Source organism: Phalaenopsis equestris, unplaced genomic scaffold (genome assembly GCF_001263595.1).
Source record: "Phalaenopsis equestris unplaced genomic scaffold, ASM126359v1 Scaffold001307, whole genome shotgun sequence".
NCBI lineage: Eukaryota > Viridiplantae > Streptophyta > Magnoliopsida > Asparagales > Orchidaceae > Phalaenopsis > Phalaenopsis equestris.
This window is the reverse complement of record NW_018165746.1, coordinates 761,760-783,781: the sequence shown is the minus strand read 5'-3', so window position 1 is coordinate 783,781 and position 22,022 is coordinate 761,760. Positions and strand designations below refer to the sequence as shown.

Genomic DNA, 22,022 nt, shown 5'->3' with positions numbered 1-22,022 from the left:
CATATTCTTTTTAAAGAATTAAAGTATTTTGTGACAGAGTCATTACCTTGACGAATGTCACCAAGTTTCAGGGAAAGTTCATAAACTTGAGATTGGTTACCCGTGTCCGAATACATTTGGGCCACATTCTCCCAGAGTTCTTTGACAGTGGAGTAACACATGTAGTTTGCACCTATCTCTTCTTCCATAGAGTTCACCAACCATGTCGTTATCATGTAATTTTTTGCATCCCAGGTTGCGTAGGATGGATCTGTAGTGGCTGGCTTACAGACTTCCCCTGTTAGGTAGCCTATCTTCCCTCTTCCTCTAATGTACATCTTCACCGATTGTGACCAGCGTAGATAATTATCACCATTGAGACGGATTGTGGTGATCTTGACCGGGTGATTTTTGGTGGTTCTAGAGGAGGGTGGTGCTGATGACAGGGTGGAATGTTGGATAGAGGTGGCAAAATCATTTGTATTTTCAGACATGATAAAAAAGAAGAGATGGTTCGGCTTTGGAAGTGGCGGAAGAAGTCCCTGCGGCTCAGGAAGTAGGAATCAGAGATAGGTCGAAGGTTCAACGGGATCGCGACTCGCGGTAGAAGGATCGCGGACTGCAGAAAGGATCGCGACTTGCAGTAGAAGGATTGCAGCTTGCAGGATCGATCGCGGCTTGTGTGCAGAAGCGAGCAGTGGCTGCGCAGGGACGAAGACTAAGGTTTTTTTTTTCAGAATTTTATCTCCTGCTCTGATACCATAAAACCAGAAATTGAAGAAAAAATTTTATTTCTTCTTAATGATTCAATTCAAGGTGCATTTACATATAGGAGTCTCTACTCTTTAGATAAGGAAACTAACTAAATAAATTTAAAGAAATTCCTATTACATTCCAAAACTAATTAGGCAAGATAAAAAATAAGAAAGGAGAATAATATCTGTAGTAAAGAAAAGACAATAAATATTGTAATTTGAATTTTGAATTTTGAATTTTGAATTTTGAATTTTGAATTTTGAATTTTGAATTTTGAATTAGATCCTTCAACAAACTTAATTTTGTGTTTTCTTCTCTTGTTAAAGAGAAGATATTTCCTCATCTTGGCAGTTGCGCAAATATAAGTTATTTCTATATCGTTTTAATAAAGGAGATCTAGAATCTAGGTCTCAAATAATTAAGGGAAACTTGTATCTTTCTAATGAGTGGTTAATTCCCAAATTTTATAGAGTATAGTGGAAGTAATTTTATAATCTTCTTATGCCAAAGTATTGGCGTCTTTCTTTGCTGATGCAGAGAAGTTAAAGAATTTCTATCCCCTCTTTAGATGGGCTGGTCAAAATGGATTCACAAATATAAATGTGAAAGTAACGATTTGGAAGAAGTGATACCAATAATGGTCCCTCATACTTTCCATATGCTCTAAGCAACCTCTTAGAAAAGCAAGTTATTCTTGAGCAAGCTCATCATTTCAAAAAGCTTTGGAAAGAAGAGCACATTCATATAACTTTGAAATATGGGAAATTTATTACATGGGGTACTGGGTATGCTCAATCTTCATTCTTATCAGAAGGCATGTGATATTCTATTATTGGCGGTGAAGTTATTTCCTCCTAGATCCAAGGATAAACTTAACGATTTCATTGTTGATTTAAAAGAATCTCCTAAAGAGCTCAAATAAATATGATTTTTAAGTTATGTTTGATAAGTTTTGAGAATTTACCTAGCCATGGAAGATGATATCTGGCCTACTTTTTTCAGTGCTCTTCCTTGCATGAGAAGATCCAAGAATTCAAAATGTTACACTTTGAGCGTAAGGATTTTTTTTTTTCTTGGAATAGCATTGAAATGTCAAGTCTACTCTAAATGCAGTAGTACCTCTGATCTGAAGGTTTTGTTTGTCAAACATGCACCATAGTGAATGAATATTAAAATTGGGGAATAGATGATCGCTAAAACACAACTCTTTGAAGTTAGCATAATTTAGGAGAGAAAATATGTTGAAAGGACCACAAATATCATTCTAGTTGAGAAGACAATGGCTAGATTTTTCTGTGTTGACTTTCAAAACTTGAATAAAGCCTGTTAGAAAAATGACTTCCTACTACCTATAGCAATGCTCTTGGTCGATAATATTTCACGTCATAATATGTTCTTATTAATGTATGTCATTAAGCTACAAAAAAATCAACGTGTCATCATAGAACGATGAACATTCATTCTTTTGTAAACTTTTTAGTATTTACTCCTGTAAGATGATGTTTTTGCCTTGAAAAATATCACAGCCACCTACGATATTCTATGAACCACATCTTCTTTGATCGAATACACAATTAAGTAGTGTTTTGTCATTGACTTGGTTGTAAATCGTTGAAATCATCATGATCATGTAAATGATCTCAGTATTTAGTTTGAAGGAATTTGAAAATTCAATCTTAAAATAAAACTTCTAAAATATGGTTTTATGTTCACGTAAAAAAATTATGTTTTATTGTACACCTTATTGTACATCACAAACATTGAAATTGATCTCTTAAATTAAAACCATCGCTAGAATGCCATTTTGTCCTTTGTAGGCAGGTTGGCAAATATAAGGAAGCTCATCTCTAACCTTTTGGAAAAGAGAAAATATCAAAATAGCCTCTCGACTCTTTGCAATGGGTCATTTTAGTCATAAAGTCTATAAAAGTATCAATTGAGTCTCGTTACTCTTTTAATATGAGCTAAATATTCTAATTTAAAGAGTCTGAGTTTGAGGACTAAGTTAGCACTTTTATGAACACTTGGACTAAAATTGTTCCATGTAAACAACCAAAGATCTATTTTGACACTTTACATTTCTAGAAACCAATCCTTTGTTAGGCTCATGAAGTGCACCCTCTTTGTATGGGACATTTTATATCATGAAGCTATGATAGCATAAGGCGATATACGTCTTCTAATTTTTGAGTTATCAATATTGGGAAATCCACTAATTTTATATAAGACAACTCTCAAGGAATCACTTTGGTTATTGTTGGCTTAAAAAAATGATGGCAGGAATGAAAACAATCAATCGATAATAGGGGTCTACTAAAGTACTCTCTTATTAAAAAACAATGTTTGCCATTGATTCTCGCTATGCGCAAGCTTTGTCACTAGATGTTGGCCCCCGAAATAAATCTAATACCTGAAGTCGACTCTCAAAATTTAAATGGTTAGACCCACTCTACACAACAACAGCAATCTAGCTAGTTTGACAATGTTTTGGCTTCACTTTAACATCACATATATCCTGCAAATAGCTGTGAATGGGCAAGACCTGCTGATTTCCTTGATGCCCATTCTCTGCCAATGGATTCTTCATTTGATGGTGAACCATTGAATAAATGTCCTTAAAGTGGGAGTAGACAACAAGGAAAGACACCCAATCTTATAAAAATCTGATTGATTAATTATTTGCAATGAGTTTGATGACTTAGTTCAAAAAATTATCTCATATGACAATTGATCGATCAAAATTTGAATCAGTTTTTCAGAGAAAAAGAATTGGCTAATCTATAACATTAATATCAAAGCAAAAAATATTGACAAAATCTTCAATCAAGTTAATGCTAAATCAAAGTCGAGTGTAGATAGTGAACTCTAATCATAAATTAACAGGGCCCGAACTCTATTTCAAAACAAAAATCTAAGCTAAAAGGGGTTTGAATTGTGCAAAGACGTTGATATTTATGTTAAGGCCTTAATAATCATGCCTACGTATTGAAAGTACGTTAATTCATCCGAAAGCATATAATTTATCAAATACACTTTTGGCGTGTTTGAATAATTTTGAGATACTATGAAGTGCATATATACGCCCATGTATGGCTTACACATGTGTCTATGTACAAAGGTAAGCATGGAAACACCTAAGGAGTGGCGTGTGGAAATGCGCCTTTAACTTCCAAACAATATCAAATGGCCAGTGGTTCCAGTAGGCCTCTGGCTATAAAGTGTCCATAATACCTCTATACAGTGGTAAAAAAATCATCTAAAATGTCTTCTCAAGGCCTTACTATAATACCACTTTGATGGTGATTAGTATATTTATATTGAATTTCATTGTATCATGGTTTCTCTATTGCTAAATTGATAACCATTTATGTCTAATTTCTCAGTATTATTGTGGAGTCTTTGCTACGTGAGTTTGTTAAATCCTTTTATCACAATGATGTTAGGTCTATTACAATGGCAGCTTCCCCGGGAGAACTGCCTGATTTGAAGATGCTGGCATTATTTGGAACTGGTGCTGTGCTTCTTCGTGGTGCTGGTTGCACAATAAATGACCTCCTTGATCGTGACATTGATATCAAGGTTCTTTTCATTGCCTTCTTCAGTTAACCTTATGCATAATAGAAAATATTCGAGGGACTGAAGAAAAAATTCAAAGTTCGAAATGAATGACATGCATGTATTCTATAATGTAATCTATAACGGCATACCAAGCTTGTTGCAGGATTTCTTTAGTTTGGCTATTTTGGTCCCATCAAAGAAGTGTACTTTTAGTTGTTTCAATGGTATTGACGGTTTCAATGTTCAATTCAGGTTTTGGTTTTGATTTTTTTAATAGTAAAAATATAATTTTTAACAAATTTAAAATAAAAAATAATTCTAAGCTATGAAATTTTGTTGGCTATCCAACTTATATAACTTCAAAAACCTAAATTTAGATAATGTAAGTGTTGTTAAAATTAACTTTTTACTGAGGCACTCATTTTACTTTAATTTTTGGTTTGCAAAAAATTTTGTAAAATAATTTTGATAGATAACAATTTGCGTGACATTATGATAAAGGAACTAGTGCTTGCTATGTGATCCTATAGTGAATGTGGCGGGGCTTTAGTTGGTTATATTGTTGGATGATGTTTGGGAATCTCAAGGTTCTTAAGTTTAAATGAGCCGTTGAAACCATCTGAAGCAAAGGGGCCGTTTTGGATTACTTTTCATTTATTATTTATTATTATTTTTTTATTTTTATTTTGTTTTGGTTATGTTTTGATTTAGAAAAAAACTTGCTTGGTATGGAATTACGTATTTAATTGTTTTTTTTTAAATATTCAACAAAATGCACTAAGCATGCATGTCATTAAAATTAACAAAACAAAACAAAACAAAAATGATCCCAAACAAATTTTAAAATAATCTACTCGTTTTTAGAGTGATCTTGGCGAAAACCGATCCAGGACCTCTAAAGTTAATAAAACTGATCCAATACCTCTGAAGTTGATAGCTTTTATATGAAGGATTAACATTTGTTTGCAACTATTAATCTTTTTGACTGTCATTTCTCATTTTTTAGTCATAAAATCTTCCATTTCCAGTGCTGTCTAGTTTCTGTTAAATATTAATACAACTTATTTCTTGCACTACTTCTTTATTACTATTTATTATTTAGTTGATGCCCGGGCATATAATACCATTATTTGGTTTCATGATTAAAATAGCATAACAAAAGAACAGTTCTTGCTGTAGTTAATATTTCGTCATTGGTGGTCAGGTGAAAGTAACTCTAGCTTCTTATTGATCGCCTATTATATCATCTTTATCACTGCGTAGGTGGAACGTACAAAGTGCAGACCTGTTGCCTCTGGTATATTGACACCTTTCCAAGGGCTAAGCTTTCTCGGCCTTCAGCTGTTCCTGGGTTTAGGAATTCTCTTGCAGCTCAATAATTATAGGTATATGGTAAAATATTATTTATTTTATGTACTATGACCTGTTTTTTTTTGGAGTAATGTCCTTCCCGTTTTAACTGTGATTAAAATTTTGTAGTTTGATGTAACCAATAAAAATCACTGAGTGGTTATTTTTGTTGTTTGTTTAGGTTTAAAGCAGGGAGAGGGTGGGTGCTGATTTCATTTTAGTTTATGCTAGTTGATGTGTAAATTAATTTTGCTGAGTAATATTATCTACATTTTCAGGTTCGAAACTTGATTGGATTGATGAGATAACGATATTCTACCCTACTTTTTGTATCATATTTCTTTGTCTAGTATTTCAAGTAGTTACTACCCCGTAGAAATAAAATATGTAACTGGACGAGGGAGAGAAGAAAGAGAAGAGTTGGAAAGAAAGAGGAGAATAGGAACCAGTCTCAATTGCAGAGTGTCCAGCCATGTACTTCAGTTTTCATTTCATTATTGAAATGTTATTGGTATATTTCAATTTTGTGTTTTATTTCACTATCAGCTTTGAGTGTTAAGGCTCGTTTGAGGGTACGTCTCACCTCCGTTCCATCATAGCGTTTTCGTTCGTTTGGCCGATTAATTTTTTTGAGAAGTGCATCTACCGAAACCTCATTTATTGCTGTTTCAAGACCACGAAGTCCGACCTTTATTCTGCTTTTTCAGACTTCGTTTCACTATTTCTGAAAATGAAGAAGTCCAAAATACCCTGAAACGTGTCTCCTTCTCCGGCTCCGTAGAGGCTCCTTCGACTGCGAATGCATGTGTTCAGGATCCTTGACGCGGACTAGGCAACAGCTAGATCCCAGGTAAATATTTTTTCTTTTGTCATGTTAGGAAGTTTTCGAGGTCATTTATGAGAGAGGTCTATCCGCAAAAGAAGGCAAGAATTAAATCAATCTGTATCAGAGTTCTACAAGGGGAGTTTCCAATGGTTGCAATAATTTTAAGGTTTTTATAACATTTAATTTTTATTTGTTATAAAATTTATTAAATCTTAACTCATGTAGATTTTTAAGGAGTTGGATATTGTCTTGTTCAAGAACACAGAACATGTCGAGTGTTGTTGAATGAGTGCTATATAAAATTCTGTAAATAATTTATTGGTATTAAAAATAATGATTATAATTTGAACTTATTTAGGCTATTATAGCCTTTTATAAAAATTTATAACTAATAGTGTTAGAAGGTACATAAAATTTTTCAATTCAAACAGTAATATTGACTTTAGCAACCATCACTTTATGCATTCTTTATTCTAAAGTTACTTTCAAAGGAGCTTTTTTTTTGAAAGAAGCTCCCCAAAACAAAGTCTTATTTTAGTGACTTTTATGTTATTATGGACAAGTTTGGTATTTTAGTTTTTTAAAAGCTTAGTTTCTAATTTTTTTGTCTTATTTTTTATCAATAGAGTGAATGTCTATTAATTGGCCACGAGAGTTTTTGTGGGATTGAGATCTCAAATTTCAAGTGGCCTTCACTTTGGGGACTCTTGCATTTTTTCCAGTTATTTTTGTTGCTTTTTCTCTACCCTTGCCTCCTCAATGTCCTTCATTTCTTTACTTCTCTAGTTCTTTTCCTACCTCGGATTTGATCATCTATTTTGAGGCATGTCCGTGTATCAAGTATTTATCCCACTCCCCAGGAGCTTTTAGGGAGCACTTTATTAGAATTAAATGTCTAAATAGTTGGTAAGGCATGCAATATGTGTAATATCTAATAACTTTTAGCGTAAGAGAACATGTGATAAATTATAAAATAGGCCCAACTATATAAGATGGTAATCCTAACTATCTGTAATTATTTCAAGTAAGACGGTGACAATCAAGTTCAGCTGAAGATAAGTGTAGCACATGGTATAATATGTATAAACTTTCTCGACGTGACAATAATTATTTTCTGACATTGGTTCTCATCATGAAGATTAGGAGCAAAATGTTGATGCTTCTCATGAATTTTGAAAGAATCTTTTGTAAGAAGGTATTCATCCGATTAAATGAGGTAAAGCTGCTTATTGAAGGAAATGTTTGTGATTTCATTTGATCATAATTTACTCTCATGTCATAAAATAGAGAGACAAGATGTCATTGATGCATATCTTAGTGGGAGAGTTTGATGCAGGTGACTGAGTTTGGTTTCAAATTTGAATTTAATATAATGTATGCTTCAATGCAAAGGAAAATAAAGGATCCACATATCACAAATAAGCAATTTTTTTATATGATGCATACAAATTAGAGTTTTAAATCAATTGATAATGATATGACCGAAAATATTGACACTTGTAATATTAAATTAGAAACTATTAAAAATAGTGAGCAATCGAAATTAGCTATAGCATGTTCATAGGAATACAACAATGCTATGCCAAAATATTTGCTGGAAAATTTTCATAAATACTTGTGGGAAATGAATTCCAGTACTGGGTTACCATCGCTCTTATTAAAGTTGCATGGAAGAAATCTAAAAGCGCCAAATTATAGAAGTTCTATATCAGTTTTTTATTGTTGCAAGATAAAGCCATAGAAAAACAGAAGTCCAAGATAACTCCAGATAGTAACTAGTTTCCCTCAAATAAATGAAATTTATTCTAAATTAAATCAAGATTGAAATCATGTCAATTAAATAAATTCAAATAACTTGGAAATAAATTAAAGCTTTTTAGCCAAAAAAATACAACACTTTTAGGCCATCATCACCAACATATACTCGGATACAAAATAACAAATAAAATGAACCAACTATGAATAGAAAACACATAAATTGCGGAGGATTAATGCTTGATGCTATGTTTCTATGAGAATAAATGTGAAGATTTCCATCAACGAATTTGGAGAGTCTCCCTGATGAAATATTAGTAGAAAACAAAGGAGATTCGTAAGTGTGTTTAGTAAGATAAAAAAATCCTCAATGTTAAATATAGGAATTATATTCTTGTCAGGTGATCAGTATAGTAGTATACATTGGGCCTAATTTTTCTAGTGATTCCGAGGATCAAAGCTGTCAGGTAGAAAATCTTGCATTAATCAACCAACTCATCATTAAAAACACCATTATTGAAGATGCAATTTTAGCTTTCAAAATGTCAAATGTTCGGTGGTAGTAAAGTAATGGTTTTTCTTGTTGCATTCGCTCACTATAAATTGCAATTATGGATTGGATATGTGGTTGGGTGTGTGTATTCCAACCAATTGGTGGCGACCAGGCAAATGTTGGATTGGTTGTGAAGGGGTTGTATAATTATGGACAAGAATGTAAGAAACGGCTAGATCAAAGATGGGCTACAACTAATCGTTGCAATGACAACAAGAAATGATTCAGAAACTAGTGGAGGGCGAAGAGGGTAGGAGATGAGAACGTGAGCGACAAATGCATTGGTCAACTGTTTTCAATCGAGATCAATCATGTTGAGTCAGTAATGGAAGGGATGAGGAATATCGGGATAAGCGGTATTGACGGAGAAAGTAGGGGAAGGAAGACTCCAAGTCAGTTTATTCAAGCAATCGCTCTGAATTCTACTCTTATGGTAGTATGTGCCTGCCCTGTCCGCTCATATGATCGAGAATCTGTTTAGCTATCTGCAAGTCATCCTTTTCATTCAATCTGATGGTTACTGGAAGAAACAATATCAATATGATGGTGAGGAAATAGAAAGAAGTCTAGCACATCTATCCACAAATCCCCGTCTTGCTATTGGCCCTAAGCTTTCAAGTAGCAATACCTTTCTATGATCTCTTTGCTTGACTTCCTTTCTGGAGTTCACGACTTCTTGTTTATGTTCGAATTTTTAGCCAATATAGCTTCCTTACAGCCTAACTCATCATTAAAAACACCATTATTGGAGATGCAATTTTAGCTTTCAAAATGTCAAATGTTCAGTGATAGTAAAGTAATAGTTTTTCTTGTTGCATTTTCTCACTTTAAATTGCAATTATGGATTGGATATGTGGTTGGGTGTGTCTATTCCATTTAATTGGTGGCGACCAGGCAGAGGTTGGATTGCTGGGAAGGGGCTGTATAATTATGGATAAGAATGTAAGAAACAACTAGATCAAAGATGGGCAACAGCCAATCGCTGCAATGACAAGAAGAAATGATTCAGAACTAGTGGAGGGCGAAGAATATGTCACAAACAAGTAAAGGGAAAGCTTTCATCTGAATACAACTAAATAAAGAACTATATACAAAAAATTTCAGTAGAAGAACAACCACTAAATCAGGAATTAGAACTTGTTCTGATACTCTGAAGAAGATGAGAGGAGAAATAGAATAAAGGGTGAGGAGGAAAGAGAGGAATCAGTCTCAGCTAGGTGAAAAGAAGAGTATTGGTTTAGTAAGATATGATTTCTAAGGCATACATGATTCAGATAAAATGTCTGAAGTCTCCCCTAGATCATTTAAATATAAGTTTGATGCTTAATAGCTCTTAATATAAGACAATGTATGGTATCAATTGACTTCGACTACGGGCTTAATATATTGGTTTAAATGTAACTTATTGTGAGGGTCAATATGCATTATATTTCCTTCTCTCTTTCGCTTTGGTAGCTAGAAATAATGTTCACCTATAAGTTGCTGGGTGTTCCACGATTTACAGATATGAAGCTTGTCTTATTATGCTGAAACTGTTTGAAATCGTGAGCTGCGTTAATCTTATGCCTTTTCTCTTCTTTGATTGTAGTCGTATTCTTGGAGCTTCTTCTTTACTTCTGGTTTTCTCATATCCTCTCATGAAGAGATTTACTTTCTGGGTATGCGATTCTGCTGGCTTATTATATTTTTGTTATTGTTTATTTCATCTTCTTTACTTCTGGTTTTGCTCATAAAGACTTACTTTCTGCATATGAGATTATGCTCGCTTAATATTTTTTATTAGTCGGTTGTCTTTGCAAAAATGAGTGGTTTCTCGTTCATAACAGCCTCAAGCTTATCTTGGTTTGACCTTCAACTGGGGTGCTTTACTGGGTTGGTCTGCAGTTATGGAGGGCTTGGATCTAGCAATTGTTCTTCCATTGTACTGTTCTGGTATATGTTGGACACTTGTGTATGATACAATATACGCACATCAGGTTATTTGATACTTGTTTTTTACCTCTTTATATATTGATTTGCTTTTTCATGAATTATTCCTCGTGAAAGTATTAACTTCTAAGCTCCAGGACAAGGAAGATGATCTGAAAGTGGGTGTGAAGTCAACTGCATTGAGATTTGGAAGTTCAACAAAATACTGGATTGCTGGATTTGGGGCTGCTTGTATCACTTTCTTATCTTTAAGTGGATATAATGCGGAGCTTGGTGTGTACCTGTTTTTCGTATTATTTTTTCTTAAATTTTCATTGTTGGAAGACTTTTGTTGCTGTACTAATTGTATGAGCATCTCCTGTAGAACAGCATGGCCGTATTATCCATTTCTAGTTGCTGCGGCTACACAATTGGGCTGGCAAATTTTGACTGTAAACATATCAAACAGGGAAGACTGTAATAAAAAGTAAGTGAATGCTAAATGATTTAGATAAATATGCTGATACGCACACACTATTGTACCTCATTAGAAAACCATTATTTGTTAAGGTTTGCAACATTGGCATATTTGATTGAACTTCAGTCCCTTTCTTGATTTAGTTGAACATGAAAGAATAAGAAATTATGTGTTTCTAAAAACACGGTCTTGAGTTTTGCAGTTTGGACAATGACATCAGATAGACATATGCACACAATAATTGTAAAAAGTGGGATACATCCCAAGTACATTGATTTTCTTTTATATATTGTTGGCATAAAATATGCAATTAAAAAATTGATATCAATTATTTCTAATTAAAAAAAACACAAACACAAAGTATAATATCCTTTGAGTTAGATTAAAACAATTTGAAGATTAACCAAATTTTAGGGTACAGGGTATGTCATTGTATGACAGGTTAAACTAAAAACTATTGCAATAAGAGGGCATCTTCTCATCATGTGTAGGCATAAAACAACCTTTATATATTTTTAGAAGAATAATTATGAACAAAATTTTCAGCATGGAGACACATATTAGGGTGTTTGTGTCTTGCATGACATGATTTACCTTTTAGAGTTGTCCATGCTTCATAATTTTAGAGAGAGATTTTTCAGGCCGGATATATATGCAGAATATAAATAAAAAAAATGGCATCATCTAGGACTCGCTTGCTTAGACTACTGTCATGAGCATGGCTTCATTAGGTGGTTTGTTGTCTCGCCTTGATGTTGAATCACCCTCGATCATTCCATTGAATCTTACGAGCCCACATTTTTTATTGCCTCATGCTAGTCTCTTTTTTTGCTGCTCACTAGGGGTCGTTAATTTCTTGACATGATTTCTATTATTTGTTCTTTGCCCCACTCCCTCTGAGTCTTGTTTGATCTTCAACATTTCTCTTCTTTTTGGCTTTTTCTTCTAGAGTCCTTGCATTGGAGCCTATTGAATCTGTGGTTGATATTGCTTGTGGTTCTCTTTTTCCATGTGCTGCTCTGTTGGCCTCTTTGTTTGTTTCTTCCCTTGTGGATTCTCGCCACACATTTAGGCTGATAGGTGTTGCTGATAACCCTTATGTGCGCTCCTTCTTTTGTTTAAGTTATCGTGGTGAAGAATGGTTCAGGTGATCAAACTCCACTCGTTTTCTGATATTTTTTCAATAGGGCTCAAAACCATCTCAACACAAGTTGCCTTTCACCTTTTATATTCAAATTGCTATAATTTTTTAAAATTGGGATTTTTAAGCTGTTGTCTCTATTTGTTTTCTCTATAGTTGTCAAGTTTTTCTTTTTGCGAATTGTCTTAGTCTTAAGATTATTCAGATATTAATACATAACTTGTGTTTGAATGGTGATTTTTTTGGGGGGTTACTTCACCCTCACCATGTTCTTATCAAATTTTTATTCAAAGCAAATAATTGAGGAATCTTCTGACTTTTCATTGAGATTCTTCAACGTGAACGATTTTCTGAAGTTTATGCTAAAGTAGTCTCCATTTGCAAGTGGAGATGCTACCACTAGGCTCATTAAACTATTTGTGGCTTTGATTCTAGTTGAAATGGAAATCATTACTCCTTTGGATAAAGAAATTTAAATTGATTTCTCCTCAAGTGATTAATGGTAGAAATTTGAATTTGAGAGCATTTCCCTTGATGCTGATCTTGTAAAACTTTTTTCCACGCATATTCAGATTGCTACTAGGTGTGCATTGAACTAAGAAAATTATCTACTATGAATCCTAGCACTTAGGATAATGGGGAAATGATCAAGTTCTAACAATGTGTTATACAAATGACCAAATCCAACCTACAAACATGATGTTCTCATTTCTCTTTGCTTCATTTCTATATCGCACTCAAACTATGGAACCTACGCTAGGTCTTTCCATGGATTCAACTTCTTTCCTCAATGCTTTTTTTGTCCTACAAAGACGACTCCACCTTAGATCCTTCCCTCGATGTTGATGCATCCATTCGAAGTACCAAGCCTATGGGTGGTCCGTCCTTTTCTAATATCAAGAGCAATTTAGATTCATAGTTTGTGATAGCACATTGTTCTCATGATCTTGTTGTTGATTTCCTAGAGTTTGATTCGTCATTTTCTTTTGATAAAAGTTTCCCAATTATCAAAGAACAAATAGAAAAAAATATTTTAAGTCCTTTTTGTTAGGAGAGTTGAATAGGGAAAAAGTAATTCTTCATTTATAAGGTAGCCTTGGCCATTCTTTCCTTTTCTATCATGGGATTTTTTGTGCCTTGCAATTTGGTTAATACATAATTTTCTGGCTGTTTTGTAATTGTTTCATGATGTACCCGTTGTTTTGATTGATTATAAAATTTGTTAAAAAATAATGATAAAAGTCTCCAAGAAATTAATTTCTTGGACCAAGCTATATATTAAAGTTTTTTTTGTTACTCCAGCCGGGTTGAAATATGGATGACCCTCAGTCATTTACTGTAGTATGCTCTCTGGTTGTGCCTATGAATAAAATCTGAAATCAGTTTGTTTTGTGTAGATTTGTGTTTTGAAATCTCCTCCTTGGATTGTTTTCTAATTACATTTATATTTTTGACTATCGAGCTGATTTTGTTCATTCACTTGCTGTTAGATTTGTTTCCAACAAGTGGTTTGGGGCTCTTGTATTTAGTGGAATCCTATTCGGCCGGCTTGCATCCTAAAAAGGTATTATTTATTTTGCTGGTGTTAAAATTGAAAATTAATGAAGTGATGTTATTAGTCTATTATTTACTGCAGGGTTAGAGAACCAATCACCACCGGAGATTCTTTATGTACAGGTGAGCGCTCGGATCCGACACTTCTGAATTCTTCACTTTATTTCAAATCAATTTTGTTGTTGTTGTTGTGCATTCGAGCATTATGTGTAGGAGTTGCTGTTATGATCCACCAAAGTAGGTTTTATAATAGCTATTTATTGCCATGAAAAATCTGGTCATAAGAAAATAAGAAAGGAATATTTACATACATACCACTCGATTCTTATTTATTTACCTAACACCTAAGTTTTAATTTTTTACATTTCTGCCACCTTAGTATACATGAAAAAGCGTATTTAATTTCTTAAAGATAAAATAGTGATACTATTGATATGATCTAAAAATTTTGGGTGGTATCAATGTAAAAAACAAAATTTAGGTGTTGCATATGTAAATATATAAGAATTGGGTGGTATCTATGTAAATGCCCAATAAGAAAACGTGTTAGTATTAAGGGTGTATGTCTTTGAAACAGGAAGAATCATTAAATTAACTTGCTCTGTTATAATTAACTGATTTTATTTCTAAATTTTTCCCTCGTGATGCTCCCCTTTGTTGTGCAATAACGCAAAACAGCTGTAGTGTGTAATTATTTAGCTATTTGTCTTAATCAGTTTATGCATTCTGTTATTGCTATATATATGGTGGTGGAAAATTTTATATAAATGTTTATATAGATTGTTAAAATTCAGAATAATATGGAATTATTTTATTGATATAAAAGGGATATAAATAATCTTTATAAGAATATTTAAATAGGAAAGACAATAATTAAAAAAAAAGAAATGAAAGATATAACTTATAATATTTCTAATTAATCAGTTCATATTATTTATTTGAAGATAAAAGAAACAATACAAAATAGAAAAGCCTAAAAACAAAAAAAAAATTAATTCAATGAAATAAGTCTAAAATAGTAAAAAAAATAAAGTTATATTAAGAAATAAGTATAGTTCTCGTAACTTTTAAAATGAATAAATTGTTTTTAATATAATTTCGAACACTCCCTCAAGTTGAAACATGTTTGGTTGAAAATCATGTACAACTTGAAATATAAAACATCAAACAATGGGTGTGGAAGATCTTGTAGTAGAGCTTGTACTTCTCATCTTGTATTGTGGCTACCTTTGATTGCAATTCCTGCATTGTTTGTAGATAGGCGGAAGATTCCTACTGGTAATGTTGCAGGGAAATTTGCAGGGAAGTAGACAATTGTGATCCTCTTTAACTGCAGTTTCTGCAATGTCTGTAGGTAGGTTAAAAACTCCTAAAGGTAATATTATAGGGGAGTTTGCAAGAAAGTAGACAACCAATAGGAAAAAACTATAGGGTATGATTTGTAGAAAAAGGAAAAGGTTCGGAGATAGGCCTTGCTGCAAGAAAAATTTTCTGAGAATGGCCTGCAAGTTGGTTGAAGGGGTTCTATATGACTGGTACAAATTTGAAAGGCTCCTGCGAAGGGCATGAAAGAACAAGCCCGTCCTCAGCATAAATCACAAGTATGCCATTGTAATCAAGCATAATTTCTCTTTTCATTTGCTTCAGCAGGACATTGAGTGCACCATTGCCTGTCTCCAGGCTGCATACATAGCGCCATCTTCGAATGAGACAACCTTTATCATGTATCCCTTTTTTATCAAAGCAGCAGCAATGTTGATCATTTGAAGCTATGTCGTATACAGTGAAAGTCCTCTGACTATCAGTGCCAGTCGCGGTTTTCTAATCTCCAACCGCTTCAGTGGCCTCCCTAATTACATTAAAGCCAAAGTCACCTCTTTCTACTCCCTCTTGATCCTCTCCAGAAGCTTGGGCAGCATGAACCTTATTGCCTCCCTAAACTCTAAATCCGGGAAATCCAACAGTAAAGGTCTGTGACTCCCGTCAACAATTATTCTAGCAAGAGATTATCTGGAACGGAGTCGGGAAGGAAAGCTTGGAAGGTAATGACAACGAAGAAAAACGTCGTTGCAACGAAAATCCATTGGAGGAAGTCCACCTTTCCAAACAAAAGGAAGTCGACAAGTCTGGATCTTGGTCGGAAGAACGAATGCATAGGCTCGCAGAGTTGAACAACAATGTTCGCTTCAGCGAGGCGTTCTTTTCCACAAAACCCATATGGAGAAAGAAAACCAAGGGACTGCGTACCAAGCATAGCTTCAAATGAATGCGCTTACAAAGAACTTGTCTCGGGAATTCTAAGTGTAGGAAAGAGTCCCAACGATGGAGATAGTTCCTGCTGCAAGGAGAAGCCAGACAGAGGCCTGCAGAGGAAGTTCTAGAACTAAAGGAGTGGTTTTGGCTTGTTCTGGAAGAGGAGATTCGGCTTAGGTAAAAGATGAACGCTGCCTGGGAGGGCCTACAATGATTAACGGCTGCAGGGAAGTTTTCCAGCCGACAGAGAGGAGTTTTGGCGGTATGGACCTACAAGGAGAGATTTCCAACGACCAGTCGACTGTAGGGGAACTAGTCAACGACAGAAAAGGCTGTAGGATGGAGTTTTGGTGGGAAAGGCTGCAGGAGGGAGTTTCGATTGCGGGAAAGGTGGCAGGAGGAATTTCGTCAGTGGGGCTTGCAGGAAGAGGAAGTTTCCGGCAAGAAACTCTAGTATTTGTTTCAAGGCTCTGATACCATGTTGAAATTCAGAATAATGCAAAATTATTTTATTGATATGATAAGGACGTATAAATAAACCTAACATGAATCCTAAGATATGAAAGACAATAAAAAAATAACAAGAAAGAGGAAATATTTATCTCATAATATCTCCAATTAATTAATTCAGTTTAATTATTTGGAGATAAATGAAACAACATAAAATATAAAAGAAAATAAATTTAATTCAAGGAAATAAGTCTAAAATAGAAAATTAAATAATATTATATTTGGAAATAAATCTAATCCTAACAAAAATGAATTATTTTTTTGATATAACTTCTTATACATGTAAGTGCATCAAAGATTGCGCCCATACTATTTTCTTAAATTGGGGGATCAATGTATCAATATGTTTTACAATCAAATTATTAAAAATTTTATTAAAAAAAATAATATGGGATTCTATTGAGAATTTTAATATTTGAATTTAAATTTGACAATTATTTTGTAAAGGAAATCTTTTTGGTGATGTAGGTGGGGATGTTATCAGTAGAATTCAAGTCGGATGATTGAAGTGGAGGAGTGCTTCGGGCCTATTGTGGGATAGAAAAATACTTTTATGATTTAAGAAAATTTTATAAAATGGTGGTGAGACCCAATGCTTTATGGCATAGAATGTTGCTCTATAAAAGAGAAGCATAAAATTAAATAAAAATGCGAAGACGAGAATGCTAAGGTGAATGAGCGGCTTTTCACTTAGGGGCAAAAATGCAAGATGAATATATCCAATAAAGAGCAAGAGTAGCTCTCATGATAGACATGATTAGGCGGCCGTCTTAGATGATTTATTCATATTAATTGTCAATCATCTAATGACCCTAATAGGAGAGTAGATGTTATAGATTTGATTTATATTAAAACGTGTAGAGGCAGGCCTGAAAAGACTTGGGCATGCTTTATAACATGATTTTTTTTTTTTATAATTAAATAAAGATATAACATTCAATAGAAACACAAAGGAAAAAAAAATCATGTAACCAAATTCACTTAATCGGATAAAAGTTTGTGATTACTGTTGTTGTATGGTAGTTTTGTAAATAATAATATTTCATGTGATATATGAAATTTTCCCATTTTATAATTAAATATAATATGAAAACTTTTACTTATGATACTTGTTATAAACATATACATATATATATTATAAAATTTTTAAAAATCAATGGTTTGGGGTGGCATTTTTGCCCTCTGGTTTAAACACCACTATTTACTCTTAAGTCCCTCAATGCTTTAGAAAAAGCAAAAATAAAGAAAGATTATATGGTGATGATGAGGATGATAGTGATCCTTTTTGTTTTTGATGATGAGGATGACTGGAGGTAGGTCCAAAATAGAGTTTGATAGCTAAATCTTATCCCAGCATATTAATTTTATAACCATGCCACTGTTCATCTTTTTCTGCTAAAGTACCCTTCACTCGCCAGCTTTCCTCCAGCTGTTTTCCACTTACTGTACAGGTTTGATCCAACCATGCCAACCTGCGATTCCTGGCAGACCTGCGGCATTTTAGGGTAAGTTTGCACTGCATGTTGCACATTTTTATGTATTTATGTATCTAATGCTTAAAATTTTGTATTTTTTTTTTATTTAAAGTATTTTAATGCTAGAAACCAATAAGTCTGTTCATGAAAAAGTGCATTTGATTTTTATAAGATTACTAGTAATTATGTGATGTTAAATATATGAGGTTTAGACATTAGAAATGTAAATATATAAAACTTGTTTGGTATGCATGTAATTGCACTTGTATAATGTAAAAATGTTTGGTTGAATGGAAGATTCTCAGGTTGGGCATGTGTCGGCAGATCAATCCCGTTTAAACAGAAAAAATGCTCGGGGTGAGAAGGGATGAAGGGCGAGATTTAGATGGGAGACAACTGATCGACTAGCTAGAGATTGACCCATTCGATGATCGATAGACCGAAGAAACGAATAATCCGAGATCGATCGGTGAACGCCAACGGGCAACTAAAATATTAAGGGCATAAATGATATTTTAGAAGAGGTTATAGTTTTTTTATAAATACAATAACACTAAATTTAAAGAGGGATCCCAAATGGAAATATTGGCTCGTATTCTAACTTTCTACAATTCATTCATTGGATTTGATTCACAGATAAATTTAGGTTCTACACTCTCGTGCTATATTTGCAAGAAAAGTTCGAGCTTTTCTTTCATATAATTTCATATAAGTTTCTCAAAATTTAGCTTTAATTTCTACATTATCAATTAATTCATTAAATATCTGGTGAATAATAAAATATGTTCAAAATCGCTTGAACATTATGTTCGTCAAGTTCTAATTATCATTAAAAAAAAGGTAATGAAAGATTTATAGTCGAAATATAAGATAAAAATTAAATATAGTAATTCAATGACAGCTTGTAATAATAATGGCACTCAATTGGCACCTCACGACGAAACGCTCCGTTTAGACTCAAGATCGCCACGCCTGTTATTTTTCTTCCCTTCACATCACTATCCATTTTACACTTGATAAGGCCGCAGCTGGAGAAAATATTACATCCAATTAATCGATGTGTGGATGATAGTTTGAATTGTATCCTATTGTGTATTTGACGGCACAATGTGATCCGCACCATCCTTCATATATATATTCTGCAATATTCCATGGTACGATTCAACAAATTTCCATCATCTGACACAAATCTCGAGGTAAACTTTTGAGCAAGAAATATTTAAACATCGATAAAAGGTCACCTAAAGCTATGATTTCAACAAACTTATTGTGAAACTGACCGGATCAAACCAACTGCCACTCTAGACAAAACATCTATACCAACTGAGCTAAGCATATTTTTTTAAGAACACATGTTTATTTAAATTTTATAAAATTTCAAAAAGTAATAATATATATTTGAGTGTGTGTGCGTGTGTGCGTGTGTGCGTGCATATCATGAAAAATAAAAATACTTTCAGGTTTTAATATTTTCGGACGATGACATTGATATCACTCAAAAATAGTGGGGACAACTAATATGTCATCAACAAAATTTCATCATACCACACAAATCTCATAGTATAACAATGATCTCAAGGAAATCTTTTGAGTAAAAAATATTTAAACTTTGATTAAGCGTTATCCAGAGCTCCAATTTTAGTAAACTTACAGTCAAACTGACCGACTCGATGAGGCAATCCCAGTTATACCAAAATTGGTTCAATTTGAGTCAAATCAAGCATCGATCAAGTCATTGAACCAATTTGGAAAGCTTACTGGACACATTTGGAAGGTCAAACGGATGTCGAATCTGAAGAGTTTATAGTTTAATCGAGCGTTGCGACAAGACGAATCCAACGAGCTCAATATCGTTCAATTCTGACATCGTTAAGGCATTCAAGTGTTCATTGAACGTTGTATGATTGAAAAAACTTTATGGACCGTCCGATCAAAGCATATTAATTGCACTCTGAACTATATGAATAAAGTACTGAAAGTTTTAGGCATGTTCAATAGCACTTCTCCGCCATTGACAACAGCCGATCACCGTCAACCACCACCTACCGATTGCTGCTGATCACCATCGGTCGCCGTCTATTCATTATAGCAAGCTTTTAGCGCATCGGCACTATAAATAGGAATATTTTGTAACATTTTTCATCAGTGAGACAAGAGATATCTGTAATCATCAACTTATAGTGATTTCTTCAGCTGGGTCATGCCTCATGATTTTTTCCCTTTCTGTTTTATCCACATAAAAATTTCTTGTATCGCTACTCATTATTTTCTCTCTCCCAAGTGTGTGTTGACTCTGGCGCACCGCTAAAACGAAAATTTATTACTCCAGTCTGTCACCTCAAATCTTATATCTCATAATATATGCTTATCTATACATTGAATGACCAACTCTTATGCTAAACTTGTCACAAAAAAAACAGTAAATTAGTAATTTTAAATTTCAAGATAATCAAATACCAATCATAGAACCCTCCCATCTACACTGCACTCAGCCCCTCCCCTCCTTATAAATATGCTGCTGCTATGTTCCTCACTCACAGCTCATCCATTATCAAAATACTGTTTTTTGTTTCCTTTCCTTCATCCAATTCTTTCTCAATGTCATCCTCAACAATCCTGCTTCGCGCCTCCATTCTCCTCTTCCTCCTCCTCACACTCTTCAACTTCGCAGAGCCGCTCTCTGTTCAAGATTCACAGATGGTATGTTACTTAACATTGCCCGCAACCTGTTCATTATTGCTTTATTTGAGAACACGGTGACACTCCGTTCCGTTGAATGAGCGCCGATGCATAAATTTATATTTCATTCAATAAAATAACGTATCCCGACATCTTCCCTAATTCATTCAATGGAACAGAGATTGTTTGTTGTTTTAAAACGGGGATGATGATGCCCTTTTCGCCTACATGTCTTTTGACGGATTAAATAAAGTCTTAGGGTGTGTTTGGCAGCACACTTTTAAGAGAATTTAGTCATGTAGCCAAACACCATAAAGTTAAAATGAAATTCACTCTCCGTTAAATCCAATTCTCTCCCGTTCCTTCTCTTCCCCCCGGTTCTGTCTACTGTGTAACAAAAATCTGAATTTAACAAATCCGACTGTGAGATTGATTAAACAGTCAGAATTTAAGGATTTAATAATCCTATTTAACGTAAATTTGTATCTTAGCCAAACACCAGCTTACTCTTTAGAATCACTTAAGAGTCATCTTTCCTTATATATTTTTCATGAAGATAATCCTTTTGATCTTCTGTTACCATCCTTGCAGTCGACTAATATGGAAAGCTCGGCAAGTTCTCCGCCAACACTCATAGGTAAGCAAACGACAAATAAACAGTAAATATACTTGATATTGTAAAATATTCTTAGTTGGATTGGTATGGTTGGAAATGTGATATGATGGTTGTTTGGTGGATGTAGATTGTGGTGCGGCGTGCGGGTATCGGTGCAGCAAGTCGAGGAGGCCGCGCTTGTGCAGAAGGGCGTGCGGGACGTGCTGTGCGCGCTGCCACTGCGTGCCGCCGGGAACTTCTGGCAACCAAGACAAGTGCCCGTGTTATGCGGCCCGTACCACCCACCATGGCCGGCGCAAGTGCCCTTAGCTGATTTCTAATGTTATTTCGTCTGTCTGGATATAATTCATGATGTTTGGTGTTTGGTGTTTGGTGTTTGGTGCTTGGTGTTTGGTGAATAAAATTGGTTTGCTTTGTTTTGTTGTGAAAAATTTGAGTTTTAGATTAACATTTTAATAAATTTTGCTAAAAATTCAGAGAGGCTGAGGTTGGATAACTCTTAATGTTGAAAAATTATTTCATACGGACAGCGCATGCAGAGATGCATGTGTTGTCTGATCTTAATCGTAGATCAGAGTTTTTTTTTTTATTTTTTATTTTTTTTATTTTTATTTATTTTTTTAAGGGCCCA

General features: G+C 34.1%; 2 protein-coding genes across 3 annotated transcripts in view; both read left to right on the top strand.

Moving 5' to 3' along the window:
* The window catches only part of LOC110033883 (4-hydroxybenzoate polyprenyltransferase, mitochondrial), a 28,397-nt gene extending 9,738 nt beyond the window's left edge, over positions 1-18,659 (top strand). The window contains exons 2-11 of one of the 2 annotated variants that reach the window (XM_020738038.1): positions 4,179-4,314; positions 5,557-5,678; positions 10,366-10,435; positions 10,604-10,753; positions 10,844-10,979; positions 11,076-11,172; positions 13,795-13,868; positions 13,941-13,981; positions 18,073-18,126; positions 18,394-18,659. In XM_020738038.1, the coding sequence (XP_020593697.1) occupies positions 4,179-4,314; positions 5,557-5,678; positions 10,366-10,435; positions 10,604-10,753; positions 10,844-10,979; positions 11,076-11,172; positions 13,795-13,864 (781 nt within the window). In that variant the 3' untranslated portion in view covers positions 13,865-13,868; positions 13,941-13,981; positions 18,073-18,126; positions 18,394-18,659. Of the gene's footprint in view, positions 1-4,178; positions 4,315-5,556; positions 5,679-10,365; positions 10,436-10,603; positions 10,754-10,843; positions 10,980-11,070; positions 11,173-13,794; positions 13,869-13,940; positions 13,982-18,072; positions 18,127-18,393 lie in introns of those variants that run through there. The other variant, XM_020738039.1, reaches the window with a different exon arrangement.
* A 1,988-nt stretch (positions 18,660-20,647) lies between these two features.
* On the top strand, positions 20,648-21,746 carry LOC110033885 (snakin-2-like). Its single transcript, XM_020738040.1, has 3 exons — positions 20,648-20,796; positions 21,367-21,412; positions 21,519-21,746. The coding sequence occupies exons 1-3, from the start codon at positions 20,695-20,697 to the stop codon at positions 21,698-21,700; spliced, it is 330 nt and encodes a 109-aa protein (XP_020593699.1). The 5' UTR covers positions 20,648-20,694; the 3' UTR covers positions 21,701-21,746.
* Positions 21,747-22,022: the final 276 nt, after the last annotated feature.

Bases quoted from the DNA above. Each gene is read 5' to 3' on its own strand.
- LOC110033885 (XM_020738040.1), top strand. From the start codon at position 20,695: ATGTCATCCTCAACAATCCTGCTTCGCGCCTCCATTCTCCTCTTCCTC. The intron at 20,797-21,366 runs GTATGTTACTTA...CCATCCTTGCAG, and splicing joins CTGTTCAAGATTCACAGATG to TCGACTAATATGGAAAGCTC. The intron at 21,413-21,518 runs GTAAGCAAACGA...TGGTGGATGTAG, and splicing joins TTCTCCGCCAACACTCATAG to ATTGTGGTGCGGCGTGCGGG.